The sequence below is a fragment of the Physeter macrocephalus genome, chromosome 18 (assembly GCF_002837175.3).
Source record: "Physeter macrocephalus isolate SW-GA chromosome 18, ASM283717v5, whole genome shotgun sequence".
Lineage (NCBI taxonomy): Eukaryota > Metazoa > Chordata > Mammalia > Artiodactyla > Physeteridae > Physeter > Physeter macrocephalus.
In genome coordinates this window covers 25,735,668-25,756,640 of record NC_041231.1, presented here as the reverse complement: position 1 = coordinate 25,756,640, position 20,973 = coordinate 25,735,668, and the positions used below count along the sequence as shown (strand labels likewise).

At 41.9% G+C, this 20,973-nt stretch overlaps 1 protein-coding gene across 1 annotated transcript in view; it reads right to left on the bottom strand.

Annotated features, from left to right (window-relative positions):
• The window catches only part of TAFA4 (TAFA chemokine like family member 4), a 153,413-nt gene extending 147,345 nt beyond the window's left edge, over positions 1-6,068 (bottom strand). Inside the window, exons 1-2 of the mRNA XM_007105921.2 lie at positions 6,055-6,068; positions 567-682 (exon numbers count right to left, since the gene is read on the bottom strand). Of these exons, the coding sequence (XP_007105983.2) occupies positions 567-682; positions 6,055-6,068 (130 nt within the window). The remainder of the gene's footprint in view (positions 1-566; positions 683-6,054) is intronic.
• Positions 6,069-20,973: the final 14,905 nt, after the last annotated feature.

The following is a 20,973-nucleotide window of genomic DNA, read 5'->3' as shown; positions in this document are numbered from 1 at the left end:
TTTAGACAGATGTCCGGAAGAACACTCTTTAAGCATCAAACCGTTAAACTGCTTTACCCTGTTGTATTTCACGCTTCCTCTGGTTAGTTACACACCACCAAAAGCTTTTGTCAATTACCTGTGTCTAAAATGTGGGCTTAGGGGGCTTCCCTGGTGGCACAGTGGTTAAGAATCCACCTGCCAATGCAGGGGACACGGGTTCGAGTCCTAGTCGGGGAAGATCCCACATACCGCAGAGCAACTAAGCCCGTGTACCACAACGCACGAGCCTGTGCTCTAGAGCCTGTGACCCACAACTACTGAAGCCCACGCTCCTAGAGCTCGTGCTCCACAACAAGAGAAGCCACCACAATGAGAAGCCCACGCACCACAATGAAGGGTAGCCCCCTGCTCGCCGCAACTACAGAAAGACCGCGTGCAGCAACGAAGACCCAACACAGCCAAAAATAAATTAATTTAATTTAATTTAAAAATTAAAAAAATAATAAAATAAAATGTGGGCTTTGGTGTTTGAAAGGGTTTTATTAATTGATCTCAGTGGCGCGTAACGAGCTTAAAGGGCTTACCTGCGTTCCCCCGGAGGTGCTGGCTGGAGGCAGACATCAGCTTACAGCACGCCATTAACACATAGGCCAGAAAGAGCCAGTGAGACAGCAAGACTGACCTAGGACAGACTCTCATCCTGGAAAGAAAGCAGGACGCAGTTAGTGAGGGCTGAGTGACACAAGGCTTTTCAACAAACACCATCCTGAGAAGGTGGGGAAAGCAGTGGAAGATGCTCAACTATGGACCTCTTCCCCCACAAGGAAACTGAAGGCCAATCAAACCTTATTTGCGCTGTGCATTCACTCAATTTTCAATAAATACCTTTTTTTTAACATCTTTATTGGAGTATAATTGCTTTACAGTGTTGTGTGAGTTTCTGCTGTATAACAAAGTGAATCAGTTATACATATACATATGTTCCCATATCTCTTCCCTCTTGCGTCTCCCTCCCTCCCACCCTCCCTATCCCACCCCTCTAGGTGGTCACAAAGCACTGAACTGATCTCTCTGTGTAAAAGTTTTCCAAGTTAGCTACATGCCTCGGTGAGAAGTCTATTTATGAATCCCTAGAGTGTAGCCTGAGTGGCCCTGATAGAACATGGAGGTTATATACTATTTTATAGCATGAAATTTAAAAAGCGACATACTTAGAGCTGGATTCAAATAGAAGATATGTGGTTTCCTCATCTGAAAGAAACCACAGAAATTTTCACACCAGGCTCGAGAGATTTCCCCTGGTTTCTCTGCCTGTTTATTAATGCCCTCTGCCTAGAAGACTGGCTGAATAGTTTATTAATCCAACCTCAAAGTTTGATGGGAATATGAGGAAGTACAGGTGAATATAGAAACAACTTAATAGAGATATCAACAGATAAATGGATAAAGAAGATGTGAGATAGATATGAGGAAATATTATTCGGCAATGAGAGAAAAGGAAATCTTGCCATATACAAAATTTTAGTTGGACCTTGAGGGCATTATTGCTAAGTGAAATAAGTCAGATAAAGACAAACACTGTATGATCTCACTTACATGTGGAATCTAAAAAAGACAAACTCAGAGAAACAGGTTAAGTAGCATGGTGGTTACCAAGGGTTGAGGGTGAGGGAAATGGGTAGATGTTAGCCAAATCATTTCAGTTACATGATTAAAAAGTTTGGGGATCTAATGTATAGCATGGTGATTATAGTTAATAATACTATATCATATACTTGAATGTTGCTAAGAAAAATGTTCTCACCACCAAAAAAAGAAAGGTAACTGTGATAGTAGGAAAGTGGTAGCTGATACTATGCTGAGAATCATTTTGCAATTGACAAACATATTAAATCAACACACTGTACACCTTAAACATACACAGTGTTATGTGTCAATTACATCTCAATAAATCTGGGAAAATAAACTCACCTCAAATGAATGGACAATACCCAAACCGTTGCTCAAAGACAATTCAGTTCACAGATACGGTTGTACGGTCTATTCTAAAACAACCCCTCCCCCAAAAAAAGAGTAAGTAAAAAGAAAATAGCCAGTATGCATTCCACCCCCCCTCCCTAACTTTCTGCCCTTTTTGATATTATATGGAAATTAGATAGCACTTGATTAACTTTTTTGTTTGCTATTTTTTGTTTATTAACTTTTTCAAGCAAGAGTCGGAGCTCTTGGTGTTTGAAACTCCAGTGATACTAGGTTCTGCCTGGCACATGTCTCATGGTATTTAGGATAAAAGATCCACCACAGAGGATCAAAGGAACCCCCTTTTCTTATACACAAGATGTATAAACACTCATGGGCAGACAATAAAGACATGGCCCATGCGGATGGATCCCTGTTTGGGTAACACTAGAGGCAAAGCTTCTGAGGAAATCCTGGAAGGAAGGGTCTAGCCACCCCATGGCTGTCAGCCGCACAGGGCCTCAACCAGAACCGTGATTCCACGCTCAAGGGAAGGCACAGCCTTGGGGACCTGGTGCCCACATCGCACTCTGGGAAGTAGGTTGTGGCCTCTCACAAGTTAGTCAAATAGATCTTGTTGAAAGATCTCATATTGCTCCCTGATTTGAGACTCAATCTGCCTTTGAAGCAACCACAGTAAGACAAGATTCTAAGATTATCTTTGAAGAGCACGGTGTTAAAAGGGACTCAAACCTTGACATCTTTTTACCCCTTGCCTTGGAAACCCTGAAAATTTTAAACTGACATGGTAACATAGGGTCTCTTTGCTTTGAAGGGCCTGCACATGCCTTAATTTTACAAAGCATGTCTTCTGTCTCCCCCACCTCGGCACCACACACATGGTAAGTAGAAACCCTAGGATCAGTTTGAAAGGTGGCAAAGAATATACACGTAAGCCTATGTGAGCTTGAGGTGCTATTGTTTAATTATATTTTCACTTTCTATCTCACCGATAATGTTTTAAAATTTCAGTTGTTAACCCCAATATCAGTTATTGATCTAATTGTTACAAAGGCTTATCCCTCTTACTCAAGGATCAAAAATTCAAATATCTCCAAATAAATGTGTAGGCCGCCTGGGTCAAAAGCACTGGTGAACAGTAGGGAGTGTAGAGACCTGTCTAGGAGCAGCTGCTGCAAGTGATACCAGGAAAGACTTTTAAAGAAAAGCCGTTTTCTGATACGCAGTCTACACACTTTATATGTTGGCAAGTAATTCCATTATCTTTGTTTTAAAAACACAGTGCAGGCCTTCCCTGGTGGCGCAGTGGTTGAGAATCCGCCTGCCGATGCAGGGGACACGGGTTCGTGCCCCGATCCGGGAGGATCCCACATGCCGCAGAGCGGCTGGGCCCGTGAGCCATGGCCGCTGAGCCTGCGCATCCGGAGCCTGTGCTCCGCAACGGGAGAGGCCACAGCAGTGAGAGGCCCACGTACCACAAAATAAATAAATAAATAAATAAAAACACAGTGCAGAGCTTCCCTGGTGGAGCAGCGGTTAAGAATTGCCTGCCAATGCAGGGGACACGGGTTCGAGCCCTGGTCCAGGAAGATCCAACATGTCGTGGAGCAACTAAGCCCAAGCGCCACAACTACAGAGCCTGCGCTCTAGAGCCTGCAAGCCACAACTACTGAGCCCGTGTGCCACAACTACTGAAGCCCACGTGCCTGGAGCCCGTGCTCCGCAACAAGACAAGCCACCACAATGAGAAGCCCGCGCACCGCAATGAAGAGTAGCCTCCGCTCGCCGCAACTAGAGAAAGCCCACATGCAGCAAGGAAGACCCAACACAGTCAAAAATAAAAATAAATAAATAAATAGATTTCAAAATAAATTTAAAAAAAAAAACCAAAAACCACAGTGCAGACTGAACAAAACACATTTGCAAGCTGGATCAGGTACCCCGGTTTCCAGTTTGTAGCAATTAGTGGCCCCAAAAGCAAAATTTCAAAGAGTCAGATGAATGGAGTACTAGATTTCTATTGCTGTATAACAAATCTGCCAAGTTTAACAGTTTAAAACAACGGGTCTCCTACTGGCTTCTTAACTTTTCTATCCTCCACTTTTTCCTGCCTGGTGGGTTGGCTCCCCTCCCTCTAACCACAGTTCCCCACCCAATTTAGAGTCTCTAAATTCAGACTAGGTCTTTCAGGTGAGCTATAATCCCTCCCACCTAAAGTATAAGTGAAATTCAGTTTCCACGTGTTTATCAGTCACTGCATCACCGAAACTTGTCTGAATGGAGTTTACCAAATCTGGAGAGTATGTCTGAGATGATCTGAGTCTCAAAGGTTGGTTACCCTGGGAAGCCAACTGTGAGATGGAAATTGATGAGCAGGAGGTTATTTAAAGGATGCTCTAGGGAGAATCACCTGTGGAAGGGGAGGGGGAGAGAAGAAGGCAGGACGGAAGGAGGAAACAGCCTCAGGTGACCCTATGGAGAGTTCCAAAGCTGAGACGCCTCTTCTCCGCGGCACCAAGTTGGAGTGAGGGGCCAGGCCTTTATACTTGGACCTAAGGGAAAATCTTAAATTTTCAGCAAGGAGGCTCTTTGTTTTGTTTGTTTGTTTGTTTGTTTTTGGCCACACCACGTGGCATGTGGGATCTTAGTTCCCTGACCAGGGATCGAACCTGCGCCCCCTGCATTGGAAGTGTGGAGTCTTAACCACTGGATCACTGGGCGAGTCCCCCAGCGAGAAGGAGGCTCTTTGAATTGAGGACAATTCAAAGAAGCTGTAGGCCATCTTCTGTAATACTTCCAACAGTTGAGGGGATAAATTCTTCATTCCTGAAGGGGGTTCTGGGCAGTGCATCACAGTCCACTACTGTCCATCTTCAGATAGAAGATTCTGGGGCATATGCATAATTTACTTGGTGGGGCTGTGAGAATCAGCCTCAAGAGAAGACTCATCCTCTGAGGCAGAAAAGCCTGTGCCATGCTCATTAAAATGTCATGGGAAGAGGTTTCAAATATAAACTCTATGCCAGCCTGGGCCTGTTTTGCCCTCAGAACCATTCTTTCCCCTTCCCCTGGGTAACACCTATACACTGCATTTCCCAGCCTCCTGAATCACCTGGCTCCTGGCTGGGTTTAACCAATAAGAGACCCTGGCTGGAGCCTGGAGGGTGGAAGGGAAAGGGCAGGGTATTTCTCCCCACCTTCTCTGTCTTGGTAGGTTCTATGGAGTGGCCATTTCTCCTCCACAGTGTCAATTTCCAAGAGAAGGGTCCACTATGGATCCAGCTCCACCTGAAGGTCCCTTCCCCCTAAGCACTGGTCAGCAGTACTGCCTTCCTATGTCCCACCAGCCTCAGGATGGCAGAAGCTTCCTGCTATTGCTGATCTCTGGGCTGCCTCTGTATCTTCTGCTTAACGTCTCTGACTCTCCCATCACATGTGTAACCAGTTCCCTGAATTCACTTCCCTCTGTTCCACATTATCAGAATGGTTTCTGTTTTCCTGGTTGGATCCCAACAGCAAACCCCAAATCAAAAGTCTCAAGGGCCACTGTTGCAAATCTCGGGTGATCATTACTGATCTAACTTCTCCTTCATGGACAATTCTACATACCGGTGCGGGGTGAATAGTTACAAGTTCTCCGTGCCTAAAGTATTTATAAGTTAAGTATTTACTTAACAATAGCTATGATTCCCCAGAGAAATGCCTACGGATAAGTGGGCAGGTATTGAGCAATGATTCTTTATTTCATTCAATAATCTAGGACCCCCTCCCCCAGTAAAAGGATTTCTCACCTACTACATCTACTGTGATACCTCAATTTCTTCTACATTGAACAATTTTGCCCAAATGTAAAACAAAATTGGTTTACCTTAAAAATATCACCATTTACCCTGAATAGCTGAAACACTGCTTTACAAACTGAAATAATTCAAAGATGAGAGCTAAAATGTTTTAAACTCCCCAAATTCCCAAAAATTCAACATAAAAAGAAGGCTTTTATAAAGGATCATCAACTCTGAGATGCTCAGTTTGGCTAAATTCTTTATGCTTCATAAAGATATCATCTCTAGGTATGTGTTAAAATCATTTTACCTTGGAGACTTCATAAGATTTGGTTCCAGTCAAACACAATTATTCCAGGATGTATTTCAGAGTGACTCCAAATTCCCATTGGTAGCTAGGACCAATTCTGCAGTTCCAAAAAATTATCTTAGCTTGGAAGACCTATTTTAAAAAACAAAAAAGACAGGAAGCCATTAGCATTTTAATGTTGAAATGATGCAGATTTCCAGTAGCAAAATTGTGGGTTTTTCACAATGCCGCCTGCATTTTCAGGCAAGCGGTAGCCAGTCAAACACATCCACATTTGTAAAGTGTCCTAACAGACGGAGGGGAGGGGAGGAAGATACCGAATTCTACACTTATTAACTAGCCACATATCAGTTAACATAATCTAGTTTTAGAGTAGAAGTTCCCTCCAGAGCAAAGGCATCCCCAAGTTGACAGAGGGTCGAAACCATTCATGATGCAAAATTTCCCTCTCATTTCATTAACCATGGGATGAAAACGAAATTGGAGGTAATCCAATCCCAAGAGTTCTACAACTTGCCCAAGTTCACAGAGCAGTGGAAAAGCCAGCATGAAGATCTGAGTTCCCATGTTTGTGTGATATAAACCAGATGATGCTATAACCAAATTGCCAGACACACTACTATGCATAAAATAACCAACAAGGACCTACTGTATAGCACAGGGAACTATACTCAATATTCTGTAATAACCTGTAAGGGAAAAGAATCTAAAAAAGAATATATATATATACAAAAATATATATACATATATAGATATGTATATATGTATAACTGAATCGCTTTGCTATACACCTGAAACTCACATGATATTGTAAATGAACTATACTTCAATTAAAAATTTAAAACAAACAATTTGCAACGATGCTTTTTGAAAAATGTTGATGGGAGGCAGAAGGCAGAAATCCTTCCAACATGAAACACCATATACCAAAATACAGAAAAACTTGTTAATACCGTAATTGACACTCAACACCGTCCTTTTTTTTTTTTTTTTTTTTTTTTTTTTTGCGGTACGCGGGCCTCTCGCTGCTGCGGCCTCTCCCGTTGCGGAGCACAGCCTCCGGACGCGCAGGCTCAGCGGCCACGGCCCACGGGCCCAGCCGCTCCGCGGCATGCGGGATCCTCCCAGACCGGGGCGCGAACCCGGTTCCCCTGCATCGGCAGGCGGACGCGCAACCACTGCGCCACCAGGGAAGCCCCTCAACACCGTCCTTTAATGCACAGACCTAAAAGGACTTTTCTACTCAGTGAAAACATTTTTCAGGAAAGACTCAGATGACTCCAAACCAAAAGACATCTCAAGAAAAAGAAAAAAAACCAACAAAACCCCCCACGAAACTACCCGTTTTTAATGTTGCTAAATTAAGTACATCTCTCCCAGGGGTGGGGATCAGAGAGAAATAATGATGGGCAACAATAAATATTTAACTTGCAAATATGACATAAAAATTATCCTTGCAACACAGTCTAATTACTACTGAATCCTGTGGAACCCATTACAAATCCACCACCAAGCACAACTGACATTCTTCTCTTCTTTGGATGCCCCTGAATGTAATTACAGATGTTTGTCTAGAGACCACTTTAGGTGATAGACTTGAGATCCATCCTTTCAGGGCTACAGGAGAGACAGAGGAGGCCTTGAGTCATTGGCGCTACGAGAGGGAAGTGGCTTTGAATAACTGTATAAATATAAGGTATTTGAAAAAAAAAAAAAAAAAAACCACTGGAAAATAGTCATCTCCCAGATCCTCCAACTTTATTAAGTATGTTTGTCCTGATGTCCACCCAAGGGCACAATGTGACCTTCTGTTATCGGAAAGAAGTACACAGCATAATTTATCAGAACCCATCCTAATGAACTCCCCACATACTGGAAACCAAAATGACCTTTCCTAGTTAATATTTATCTTTTTTTCTTCACACAAAGGGAACCACTGGGGATTCTTTTTTCAATTCATTAAAAAAAAAATGTATCCATCCATGAAAAGAAATGTGATCCAATAGTTCGTATGCCAGACAAAAAGCCAGGAGTTTAATTTTAGGCTGAGCAGTAACTCATTCAGTCAGATTTTCCCAGAGTGTACCCTAGGCACTTGCTTAAAAGGATTAACGCTTTCTCGTCACTTCCAAACTTTAGTACGTTCAAGACCATCGGTAATTTTGTGCATTACGCAAAAAGCATTTACTTCCAGTCACTCTACTTCCCTCTCCGTTGTTTCACATCAATAGCACAGTCCTTTCTATCATTTGCTTTAAAAGTCATTCATTTACCTATTATATATCAAATGGATAACTAACAAGGTCCTACTGTATAGCACAGAGAAGTATATTCAATAACCTGTGATAAGCCATAATGGAAAAGAATATAAAAAAGAATATATATATACATAAACATATATATATATGTACAACTGAATCCCTTTGCTCTACAGCAGAAATTAACACAACATTGTAAATCAACTATACTTCGATAAAAAATAAAATATTCAAACTAAAAAATAAAGTAATTCATTTGTAAAGAGTCTGGGTGTTTATAATGACGAAAGGCATTGCCCATATCTAGACTACAAATAAATTTTAATGTGTCTGGTCATTGTCAGAATGAAAAGAACTCAGCATTTAGATGCTAGGTTACATTTTTCATCTTTCACCTTACATGTTGCTCTTATGTGGAGACAGTCACTCTTTTACAATAAAAGAGCAGGATGCCTGTTTATGTTTCCTGGTACCAAGAAATTTTGAGTTTGCCAGACAGAAGAGACCATTCTTCAGATGTTTATTTCTGTTGTACACAAGAAAGAATTCTGCCTGCGCTTGATTTCTTTTCAAGGAAATAGCAAGGCTCTAACTCTTGATCTACCTGCCTTCACTATTAGCAGAGTGAATTCCCTAAAAGGATTATTTGGGGAGAATATAGTTATTTACTTGTTGCAAATAAGCATCCTCAGAATACCTCTTATGCGAGTTTCGCTACACCCACCTCACTCCACGGATGTCAATCTATGCAGCATGACGTTCTCCTCATCTTTTCATTCCAAAAATCTACAATGGTGAAATATCACCGTTCCTTTTAAAACCATAAGACACAATGACCTTAAACCTGGACCTAATCGTGAGGAAAAACCAGACTAACTCAGATTTGAGGGACATTCTGGAACGTAATTGCTCTGTATTTTGCTCTATTTCCAGGTTATGAAAGACAAAAAAAATTTTGAGGAATGGTTAAAATTAAAGAAGTGATACAGGGCAACTAAATGAAATTGTGACCCTATGCTGGACCTTAGATCAGGAAAAATATACACACATAGTCATTCTCAGAATGAACTGCGTGTACACACACATATACACACATATACACATACACACATATGTTTACACACATATAGCTATAGAGGACATTACTGGGACAATTAAAAATTTCTAAATATAGCCTATAGATTAAATTACAGTGTTGTATCAATATTAAATTTCTTGATTTTGATCATTGTATTAGAGTTGAGAGAGAATGTCCTTTAGAGAACAGACTTATGATTGCTATGGAGGAGGAAGTTAGGGAAGGGATGGACTGGGAGGTTGGAGATAGCAGATGCAAACTATTATATACAGAATGGATAAACAACAAGTTCCTACTGTATAGCACAGAGAACTATATTCAATATCCTATGGTAAACCATAATGGAAAAGAATATTTTTTTAAAATGTGTATATATGTATAACTGAACCACTTAGCTGTACAGAAATTAACACAACATTGTAAATCAACTATATTTCAAGAAAAGAAAAGAAAAGAAAAACGGAGAGGGAATGTCCTTGTTATTAAAAATACACCCATGGGCTTCCCTGGTGGCACAGTGGTTGAGAGTCCGCCTGCCGATGCAGGAGACACGGGTTCGTGCCCCGGTCCGGGAAGATCCCACGTGCCGCGGAGCGGCTGGGCCGGTGGGCCATGGCCGCTGAGCCTGCGCGTCCGGAGCCTGTGCTCCGCATCGGGAGAGGCCACAACAGTGAGAGGCCCGCGTACCGCAAAAAAAAATAAAAATAAAAAATAAATAAATAAATAAAAATAAAATAAAAATACACCCTGAGGGCTTCCCTGGTGCCACGGTGGTTGAGAGTTCGCCTGCCGATGCAGGGGCCACGGGTTCGTGCCCCGGTCCGGGAAGACCCCACACGCCACGGAGAGGCTAGACCCGTGAGCCATGGCCGCTGGGCCTGCGCGTCCGGAGCCTGTACTCCGCAACGGGAGAGGCCACAACAGTGAGAGGCCCGCGTACCGCAAAAAAAAAAAAAAAAAAAAAAAAAAAAAATACACCCTGAAATAATTAAGAATAATGGGGCAAATGTCTCCAACTTATTTTCAAATGATTCTGAGGAAAAAAAATAGACATGAAAAAGGGAAGAGGAAAGGAAGGAAGGGAAGAGTGAATGAATGAATGAACACAAAACAAACAAAATGCAAGCAATTGGTGAATCAGGGTAAAGGGTTATATGGGAGCCCTTAGTACTCTTCTTTTGACTTTTCATTAAGTCAGAAATTATATCAAAATAAGACAATAAATATTCACTAAAAGACTTCAGTTTATCACATATACTAAAATGATTTAGAACTTATCAATCTTAAACAATAAGGAGAGTTGACAGTTGAAATCTGGCTAATTCAATTCTCTGAACACTCACCCAAGTCCCCGGAGGAAGTTTATTTGTTTTTATTTAAAATGCACTTCTGGGGTGGGGCTGATGGCAGACTCTGGGAGGGCTCACGCCAAGGAGTACTTCCCAGAACTTCTGCTGCCAGTGTCCTTGTCCTCACGGTGAGACACAGCCGCCCCCCGCCTCTACAGGAGACCCTCCAACACTAGCAGTGGCTGCAGTGATCAACAGCACACAGCGACGGACTGCTTTCAACATCTGAGCTGCCAGACTTGACCTCCCCCCCAGCTTTCGGATGACGACACTGAAACCCCACCAGGTGTGAGAAGTTAACTGCACGCTGCCCACAAGCACGGAGACCCCAGACCAGCTGGAACCAGTATGTCGATGATGCTGACGCCCACTTACCTCCCCACCAGCCAATCAGAAGAATGTCCACAAGCTGATCACGCCCTCTTTGAACCATTACTATAAAAGTCCTCACTACCCGCTCCAGGTCGGGACACACAGTTTTGAGGGCATTAGCCCACCGTGGCCCCCTTTGCCTGGCAAAGCAATGAAGTTATTCTTTTCTACTTCACCCAAAATAAATAAATAAAAATAAGTAAATAGAAAGCACTTACGTAGTGCCTACTATGGGCCAGGCACTTAACGTAACTCATTTAAAAGTAGGATTTATTTCTATCCTGCTGTACAGATGAGGGGAGTGAGGCACAGAGACGACAGGGACTTGCCCGAGGTCACTCAGCAAGTGGCTAAGCCACGATGCAAATTCAAGCCATCTGGCACCAAGGTACCTACTGTTTCATTCTTGTAAAAATATTTTCAAAAAGCATTTGTTCTTTTTCATGCTTTAGTAAACAGACTGAAAATAAATCTATCTTTCTTCAGGAATTCAAGACATTGATCATCAACCTAAAAAAAAAAATTCTGTCTGTGGACCCACATGTGTAGACAATTGGACTGAATTAGCTACCAGACCCTGGCTTGGAGCCTAAGCTATTTTAGATTAACCCCTAAATAATTTCGGCCTCATCTCTGAGAAGCTGGTGAACAACAGTGATTCTGATTTGCTGCAGGGTTCTGCTTTGCTGCAGATTTATTAAAGGCTTATGTCATTTTCCAAATTAAGACCAAACATACAACAATCCTAAAGACCTTGAGCACTTAAGCTGCCATTTTTCAAACAGATGGAAAACAACTGCACTTCAGATCAGAACTCCTCGAAGACGTTTCAGCGAAAATATAGCAGAGCCACAACATAAGGCTAAATGACTTCTGTCGACTTCTACGAAGGAATTCAGCATCGAAACAAAACAAAACGGATTCTTCTCAGTGCATCCACTCGGACTCATTTCCTGATAAACCCCAATTCAGAAGCATTTTTGCAACAATATAGCAAGGCAGATTCTGGCTTAATAACAAAACAGACAGTCCTCCAGCTACCAATCAGCACTGCCCTTTCCTGCCTGCCCCCTCACCTAGGAGGTTTCCAAGCACTGTCTTGCATCACCTGCGGAGTGGGGAATGTTTGAATACCTATTTCCAGACTCACCATCAGTGCAGCTGACCTCCCGGAGCGGGACCTACTGGGATGATCTGGTAACTGTGGTTCTCAGCCCCTCAGGTATCAGGGCACAAGTAAGGAATAATTCTTCTAGCTAATGATGTAAGAGGTGATACCCTTAAGAGTTTAGACATCGCTGTAAATCATTTTTCCACAGTAATTTCAAATCGGTCAAGACGGAAGATGATAGAAGCGAGGAGTGTTTCATAAATTAGCAACCTGGGCTTGGGGAGTAAAAACAGAGTTTTTTGAGTGGAAAAGGGTTAAAAGGATGGTCCCCCAAGTGAGGTCTTGTCTGATAACCAATAGAAATTTTGAAACAGTACTTGCCTCCATGAAATAATTCATCATTTCTTCAGACAGAGAGGAGGAAAGATGTTTCCATTTCTAGCTGCTTAAATAACACAACCACATTGCATTGTCTTCTGGAAATTTTCAAACAGCTTTTCCACAAAAGTATGCAAAGCAAGTGTAACCTCTCTCTTGACAAATTTATGCTGGAACAAGACAAGTATTAATGAGCGTCTGATATTTAAGAGGATGCTGATGAAAAGCAAATGTACTTTCTAGGTTATCAATGCTTTTGTGAATGTATTTCAAGCACTGATATATGGCTGATGCCTCAGCTGAGCGATCCCTTATAACTATCACATGATGCGTGGGATTACTTTGTAATTTAGAGCATGTTCGGTGTCATACGTTCAAGTGGACATGTTTTGCTGCCAAAATGTGGTATATACATGTCATAAGTTGCTTTTTTAATGCTAACTTAAAAGACATCAATGAAGAATTTACTCCTTCACTTTACAGTATGCCAAAGTATGTTCTAAGTGAGTCATTAAAGACAATAACTGTGTCTGTTAAATGTTAAAGAATTTTATAAAATTTTATAAATGGCACTTTAATTTCAAGTGTTGCCAATACCATCTCATTTAAATTAGGTGGTAGAGGTCTTCAAAAGGGCCCTTCTGGTCAGAGATGATTCAAATACATTAAATAGACATGCTGTGATCTCCTAAGGTTCACATTCTGTCACTTTAAGAACTGAAAAATTCCTTACAAACCCGCAGTATCTTTATTTCCGTGCAGTGACATGTTCCTTTCCGATGGAAGTGTGGGCAAAAAATGCATTTTGTTAATGAATAAAAACTCTAGCCTACAAGTGACCATGAAATGTACGACAGCAATCATCGTTAAGTGATGATGGTTCAGTGAGAGCCATTATCAGTCACAAAACAGAGAAAACAAACCTGAGAGTGACATACAATAAAATGAATTCACCAAATTCAGGGTCACTCAGCATGACTCCACAGCTTGTTGTCCAAGTGAAACTGCCCAGGTCTGGGGCTGAACAAATGTGAGCGGTAATGGCAATTTAGCCATAAATCTCTCAAGGCCCAATTATCCTTATGGCTAAGGGTTTCTTTCTTTTAATTAGACCAGTTATTAATTGGAAATTTTCCTCTCCTTTCTCAATTTTCAAAGAATCAAAACAGTGTCCAAGGATTTTATTTAGCATAACAAATAACCAACATAATATTTTGGAGGCTACCCACAAGTAGCCAAACACTCGAACTTTTATTTAAAAAACACTTATGTGATATGATCTAACTAACTTCTTTCTACATAGTATTATAAAAATACGGTAAGTTATACGTAAGTATCAGTAACAGAATTTCTATGACATGAATAGTTACCATGCTGTGGTGGAGGTTGTATGTTCATTTACAAACAGAATGTAAAGCTCTTGAGGGGAGGGATTATGTCTTACTTCTCTTCTACCCTAATCCCTAACATAACGCCCTACACATCATGGGTGTTAAATACATCTCGTTGAATAAATGAATAAATGTAAGTCTCTAGTTTTACTTCCCAAATGAAGGGTCATTTCACTTCTATGCTTCCCTAATTCCTCAGCTGTAAACTAATCTAGTTCAACTACATGATCACCAAAGTGCCTTCCAGCTGTAACAAGCCTCACAGAGCATTTTAGGAAAAATACAGTAAGATGCAGCTATTGATAATTTACAGCTCATGAACATATATACACAGTAAATTCAACTGCAACAGGATTACACAGCAAGACAATGCCCATCGCAGGGAATATTGGCCATTTTAATCCATTAGCGGGATAAATGCTTCTTAACAGCGCAATCTAAACCATTATTAAATTTCCAAACTTAAAGTCAACTTTTGTTTGACAACAGTGCCCTCCTGTGGCCAAAAAAGGAAGTCTTTTGATGGTGCTAACATGATCATTTGATTTACATGTTTTTATTATAAGTACGTTTTAATTTTTTTAATAAAGTCATATTTATAAACAGAATGAAAACTATCCTTAAATAAGCATAAGATACTTATAGTTTAAATAACAATTTCCCACTAAATGGCATCACAAAAAAAGTTAAGTCAAAATATAGTAAAAAGCTTCTAAATGAAATGGTAATTATTTATATGGAAAACTACACAAAATAAGCACAAGCATAATGGGATTCAGTATTTATTGGTTCTCCCAGTTCCTTCTACAACACAAATCCATGATACAATCTATGAAAGCTCCCCAAGCTACTTAAAGATGCTCTAAACACAGCCTATACATACAAAAGCATACTGAGTTCTGGCTTTATACCAAGACATGCTGAGGGAAATCAAGAATAAGACTAATTCCTATCTATCCAAAAATGACAAACTAATTGGAAAAGACATACATGGGGCAACGAAGAGAGTAGGTCATTAATATCTGCCATTGTCTTTTGGAATAATGAAAATAAAGACTTCAACATTGTTGAGAAGAGTAAGATTGGTGAGGACTGCTGCAATCCAGGAAAACTTTCTGGAGGAGGCAACAACACAGAGGAGTAAAGGAGTGTTTGGGGGGAAAGAGTAAAGAGGTGTTCAGGAATTTAAAAATTTTTGTCTGTTTGTTTGGTTGGTTGGTTCTTGTTGAGGGGAAGAGATCTGCCTATGTGTATGAGTTTGTTTTGTTTTGTTCTGATTTGACCTGGTGGATAAGGTGAAAGGGCCACTAAAGGGAACCACACAGAGAAAGGGGGAAGTGAGGGGAGGTAGGTAAGGCATGCTGACCATACGTGGACGTCATATAGAACAGGTGAGCAGTCTTCCATATTCTACCCCACGCTCAACGGGTCACCTCTGCATGATTTCTTCAACACGTATTTTTTGATCAGCTCTTTTGCACCAGGCCCTGTGTGGGTGCTGGGCACAGAAGGTGGTGGTAAGGTCCCGGGTACCCTGGAGCTTGCATTGCAGCATGGGAAGACAGACAAACAAGTAAATGGGTGTGAATAAGATAACTGTGGGTTGAGATAAGTGTGACAGAGAAAAAAAAGTGAATAGTGTGACAGACAGAGAGATCAGCTCGGTGCTTTGTGACCACCTAGAGGGGTGGGATAGGGAGGGTGGGAGGGAGGTAGATGCAAGAGGAAAGAGATATGGGGACATATGTATATCTGATTCACTTTGTTATAAAGCAGCAACTGACACACCATTGTAAAGCAATTATACTCTAATAAAGATGCTTAAAAAAAAAAAAAAAGAACCTGCCTGCCAACGCAGGGGACACAGGTTTGATCCCTGGTCCAGGAAGATCCCACATTCTGCGGAGCAACTAAGCCCGTGCGCAATTAAAAAAAAAAAAAAATAGCGTGACAGAAACTGTCTGGGTTTGGAGGAAGAGAGGCTGCACGGATGGGGTGTTCCGGGAAGGAACCTCTTTGAGAAGGTGACTCTTGACATGATGACGGATAATACGATGTGACTTCCGGGGGAAGAGGGTCCCAGATAGAGAAACAGCGTGGCCCTGTAGGAGCCTAATGCCAAAACAAGCTGGATGTGGTCAGGAGCAGAGAGGCAGTCAGAGGGGCTCGAGGAAAGTGAGTGAGGCAAAGAGAGGCAGGGGGGTGATGTCGGGGAGATTCTGAGAGCAGATCACACAGGAGTTTGCAGACCACAGTGTGGAGTTGGGATTTGGTTCCAAATGTGATACGAGAGTTGTAAGCAGGAGAGAAATAGGAGATGGTTTAGGTTTGCACAAGAGCCCTCCAGCTGCTGGGAGGAGAAGGCCCTCTGGGGAGCAGGAGTAGAAAATGAGAGACTACTGCAGTCGTCCAAGCAACGGATGGCGATGGCTTGAAGCAGGATGGTGACAAAAGAAACAAAGAAAAATTGATGTGGGGAGTTCCCTGGCGGTCCAGTGGTTAGGACTCAGCATTTTCACTGCCAGGGCCCGGGTTTGATCCCTGGTTGGGGAACTAAGATCCCGCAAGCTGCGTGGGGCAGCGAAAAGAATAAATAAATTGATGTTCCTATGCCTAAAACAGAGCCTAGCATACAACAGGTTTTAATAAATATTTGTGAATGAATGAGTGAGTGCTTAAATGAGCAAGTGAGCAGACTCCCATTTTGCAATCTCCCATTTGTCCCTCATTAATTCTCTCTAGGGCTGCAGTCTGTCTGACATGTAAGTGCAACAAAATTACTGCCTTATCTAGGCCCTCAAGAAAAGAAAAACTGGCAAAACATTTTATCATCTGCTTGCTTGGGTCAGACTAAGGTCTCATCCTAGAAGTACAAGAGAATGAATCTGGCCAGATGTCTGAAGAGCACAGCACTAAGGAAGTCAGGCCTCTTTATAGCAAAAGTTCTTTTAACATACACCACTGGGTATCTTAGACCCTCCACCTGGAGTCAAACTAATGAACTAAGTTGCAAGGTTCAAGTGTCAGGTACTGGTACCAAGAATACTAGTTTTTATCTTATGGAACTGTAAATCTTAGACTCAGTTGTTTTTTATTCTTCACTTTGGTAGCTAGGAAGCTCAGAGCCAAACTTAAGAGTCCACCTTCAATAAGTGAAGAGGACCTTTCGCCAAGCATATGATATAATAACCTTCCGCTTAGTTGTCCTTATTTTCTCTTTATCTCCAATTTCATAAAATATTTTTAAAAGTTTTCTCAAGTCTGCTTTGATGGGGACAGGTACACATACATGAATATGTAAACAAGACACCGTATGCCTTAAAAGGTCCAACTTGTCCTGTCTCTTCACCTACTTCCCTTTTTTCTACCCATTCTACTTGCCAGACCAAAACTCAAAACTCCCACCTTGACATGGTTACCTCAGGGAAAAGCATTATTTCCAAATAATAAAATGAAAAACATTATGTAGACTACACAGCCTAGAAACTAACAAGTGATGAATCACTTTGATTTCTCGGTAGACTGCAGGATGTGAATGAATGGGAAAAAGGACTTGGTAACGTTTGGTTTAAGGAGAGTAAGAAATGTCAGGAACAAGCTCTAATGCCTGCAGTACAGGGAAGTGAGCAGTCAGGGGACCCAGAGAAAGACAAGGGGAAAACAGGATGGGATGGAAAGGGACCCAAGCACACACGTTTAAAAAAGATCAGTCCCGGCCAGCGGTGATTCATAACCAATCACTCCGATATTCAGATCACATTATATATAATCTAAGAATCCAGAAAAGTGTTCACGGGACATAGAAAACACTAGAAAGCCATACCTGACTGTTCTGTACCTTAGTTAAGTCAAGAGAAGAGAATCAAGGAATCTAACATCATGATAATAATTTAGCAGCTGTATACTCTGAGCCAAGCATTAGATCAGACACCATCACTTCTCATCTCATGGAACCCTCAGAACAACCCATAGGACAGTTTTACTTTATTTTGTTTTAAATCTCTAACATGGGAGAGTATAAGTAATTCCACTTACCCAGGAGCACAAAACAAGTAAGTAGTTAGTGGACCCAGGATTCCAAACTAGGCTGGGATATTCCCCACGCTGGGAGGAAAAGGGAGGGTAAAATAGGAAAAAGTCTGGGAAAACCAGAGAGCGGGCTGGAGGTGTAAAGTAGTCAGCCAAGGCTGTTCCAAGACTGGAATCTGCACAGTACAGAAAATCCAACTCAGATCGTCTCCCAGTTCAAAAATGGAGTTGTTAAAAAAGATGGAGTCCCCCAGACAACTGGCCATCTTTGAGGAAGGAATACATCACATAATTTCAGTCACATATCCACTTTTTCTGATGTAAACATTACAAAATAAATGAAATGCCTATCAAACATTTCCAATGAAAATTTACCATCTGAGTTAAGATGCGCCCTAAGTATTAAAAAAAACACATAGGATCGTAAAGACTTAGAACCAAAAAAGAACTCCCTCATTAGAGTGTTAATATTAATTACTTGTTGAAATGACGGTATTACAGATATAGCGAATTAAAAAGAATACATTATGAAAGTTAAAAACAAAACTCAGGCCTCTGGGTATCACCACAAGTTGTTATCTATAGACAACAGTAGGCTCTGGATTATTTGTTTCTTCATTTGGGAAAATCTCTTGGCTTTCTCAGCACTTGTCTTCAATTCCCCCCATGGTTTGACATCACTGACTCATATAAAGGCCTATGAGGCCACTCCTCTTATTCAGGCTCTAAATAAGACACAGCTCACATTTATAATGCATTACAGTCAGAACCTGAGTTCTAAGAAATTTCTACGTCTCGTTCACATTTCCACACAAGAATTCACTAATCACACTGCATTCAGGCATCAGGGAAACATTCTGGCAGCAAGTACGCCCATATAATGAAATATTAGGTCATGATCCTATAATTCCAGTACACAAGAGATGCACCACACTTTAGGAGGCTTTCATTTATTTTTTTTTTTTTTAGTATTTTTAAAATTTTTTATTTATTTTATTTATTTATGTTTGCCTGCATCGGGTCTTCGCTGCTGCATGCGGGCTTTCTAGTAGTTGCGGGGAGAAGGGGCCACTCTTCGTTGCACTGCGCGGGCTTCTCACTGCGGTGGCTTCTCTTGTGGCGGAGCACTGGCTCTGGGCGCACGGGCTTCAGTAGTTGTGGCATGTGGGCTCAGTAGTTGTGGCTCACGGGCTTAGTTGCTCCGCGGCATGTGGGATCTTCCCAGACCAGGGCTCAAACCCGTGTCCCCTGCATTGGCAGGCGGATCCTTAACCACTGTGCCACCAGGGAAGCCCTAGGAGACTTTTAAAGCAGAAAAACACAGGAGGCCAGCAAGAACGACCTCTCTTTCCAGGGACCATATGTTACCTCTCTTCCAGGTAACAAATGCACTCTTCATCCCCAGAAGAGAGAAATGCATGTGAAAACAATGATTATCATAATCTGCTGTGTAACATAAAAATGCACAAAATGCAGATTTATCTTTGTGACCTACAGGACCTTCACCTTTTAATTAAAATGACGGAGTCCCCTGAAAGCCCATCAATTATAGTCAATGCCAAAGTATTTTTGGTAACTGGGGCCAGGGGAGCAGAAACAATAAAATTCTCACATGAACCAAGTGAAGTTTCCTCTTCTAGAATTTAGAATGGAGCCTGAGAGACAGCAAATCATTCTGGAATAAGCTGCTGAAGGAGGGAGATACACATTTGGGGGTTGTGGGGTGGCCATCCTTCTCTCATCACACGCGGGGGGAACAAAGAAAGCCTGTCGTCACAGAGACGAGATCAGCACAGGTGTGCTAAGAGAAGAAATGACCCAGAAGAGCGTGATCATGACCCTGAAAATCGTTCTATTTTTAGCCTTTCCTTGGCCTGCTTTTATTCCTTCCCTTGGATTCCACAGAGTGGCTATCACTTTTCAAAAAATAATAACATTTTTGTTTGGCCTTGCTAGAGTGAATTTTTAATTGTCATTTTTGTTTGGTCTCACTAGAGTGAATTTTTAATTGTCCCATTTCACAGATAGGGAAACTGAGCCCTCAGGAATTATCTTCCCCTGGTGGCAAAGCTAATCGGCAGTAGAGCTAGGCTTTCCACCCAAGCCTTCTAACACAAGAGCCACTCTGTCTGCACCGTCCAACTGGTAGCTACTAATTACATGCGGTCATTGAAATTTAAACGAACTTAAATAAAGTCAAATTTACAACTGAGTTCATCAGTGGCCCTAGTCACAGTTCAAGTGCTCAGCAGGCCCATGCGGTCACTACCGTTGCCGTGAACAGCGCAGCTACAGAACATCTCCACCACTGCAGCAAGTTTGACGAGGTGGCGCTGGATCCCTGAAGGAACAAACCTCTTCATTTGTAAAATCTGAAACGAACTGCAAAGGCTCACTTCAGCCACTCTGCCAAATGCCGTGGGACCCACTGGAACCTGGATGTATGTCTCACCATCCCAAAGCTTGGGTTCTTGTCTGCACTGCTTCATAGCCTTTCAGTGGACAAATCATTGAACCTCTCTGCACCACAAGTTCTTCATCTCGAATATGGATTTTAAAATAGCTACTAGGGTTACCGTGGGATTCAAATGAGGTATGGTCCAGGGAAGGGCTCCGTGGACTGCACCTGTACTAATATGAGTTGTTCTAATGAAGAAAGGCAGCAGCTTACGACCACTTCCAGAGCCCGAATTAATGCCTGGCTCTGCTCTAAGAGTTTTCTAGGCACTAACTCTTTTCATCTTCTCTACGTGCTTGGAGGTATTTGCTATCATTATCCCCATTCACAGAGGAGGAAATTTGGATGCAGGAAAGTGATGGGATTTACCCAAGGTCAGCTATCAAGTACCAAGGGCAGAGCTAGGATCTGAGCCCAGGTTCCAGAGGCTGCCCTCTCAACTACCGGGTACACTGCCTTTCCAATATCTAAAAATGGGCATTCACCCCTCCCTCC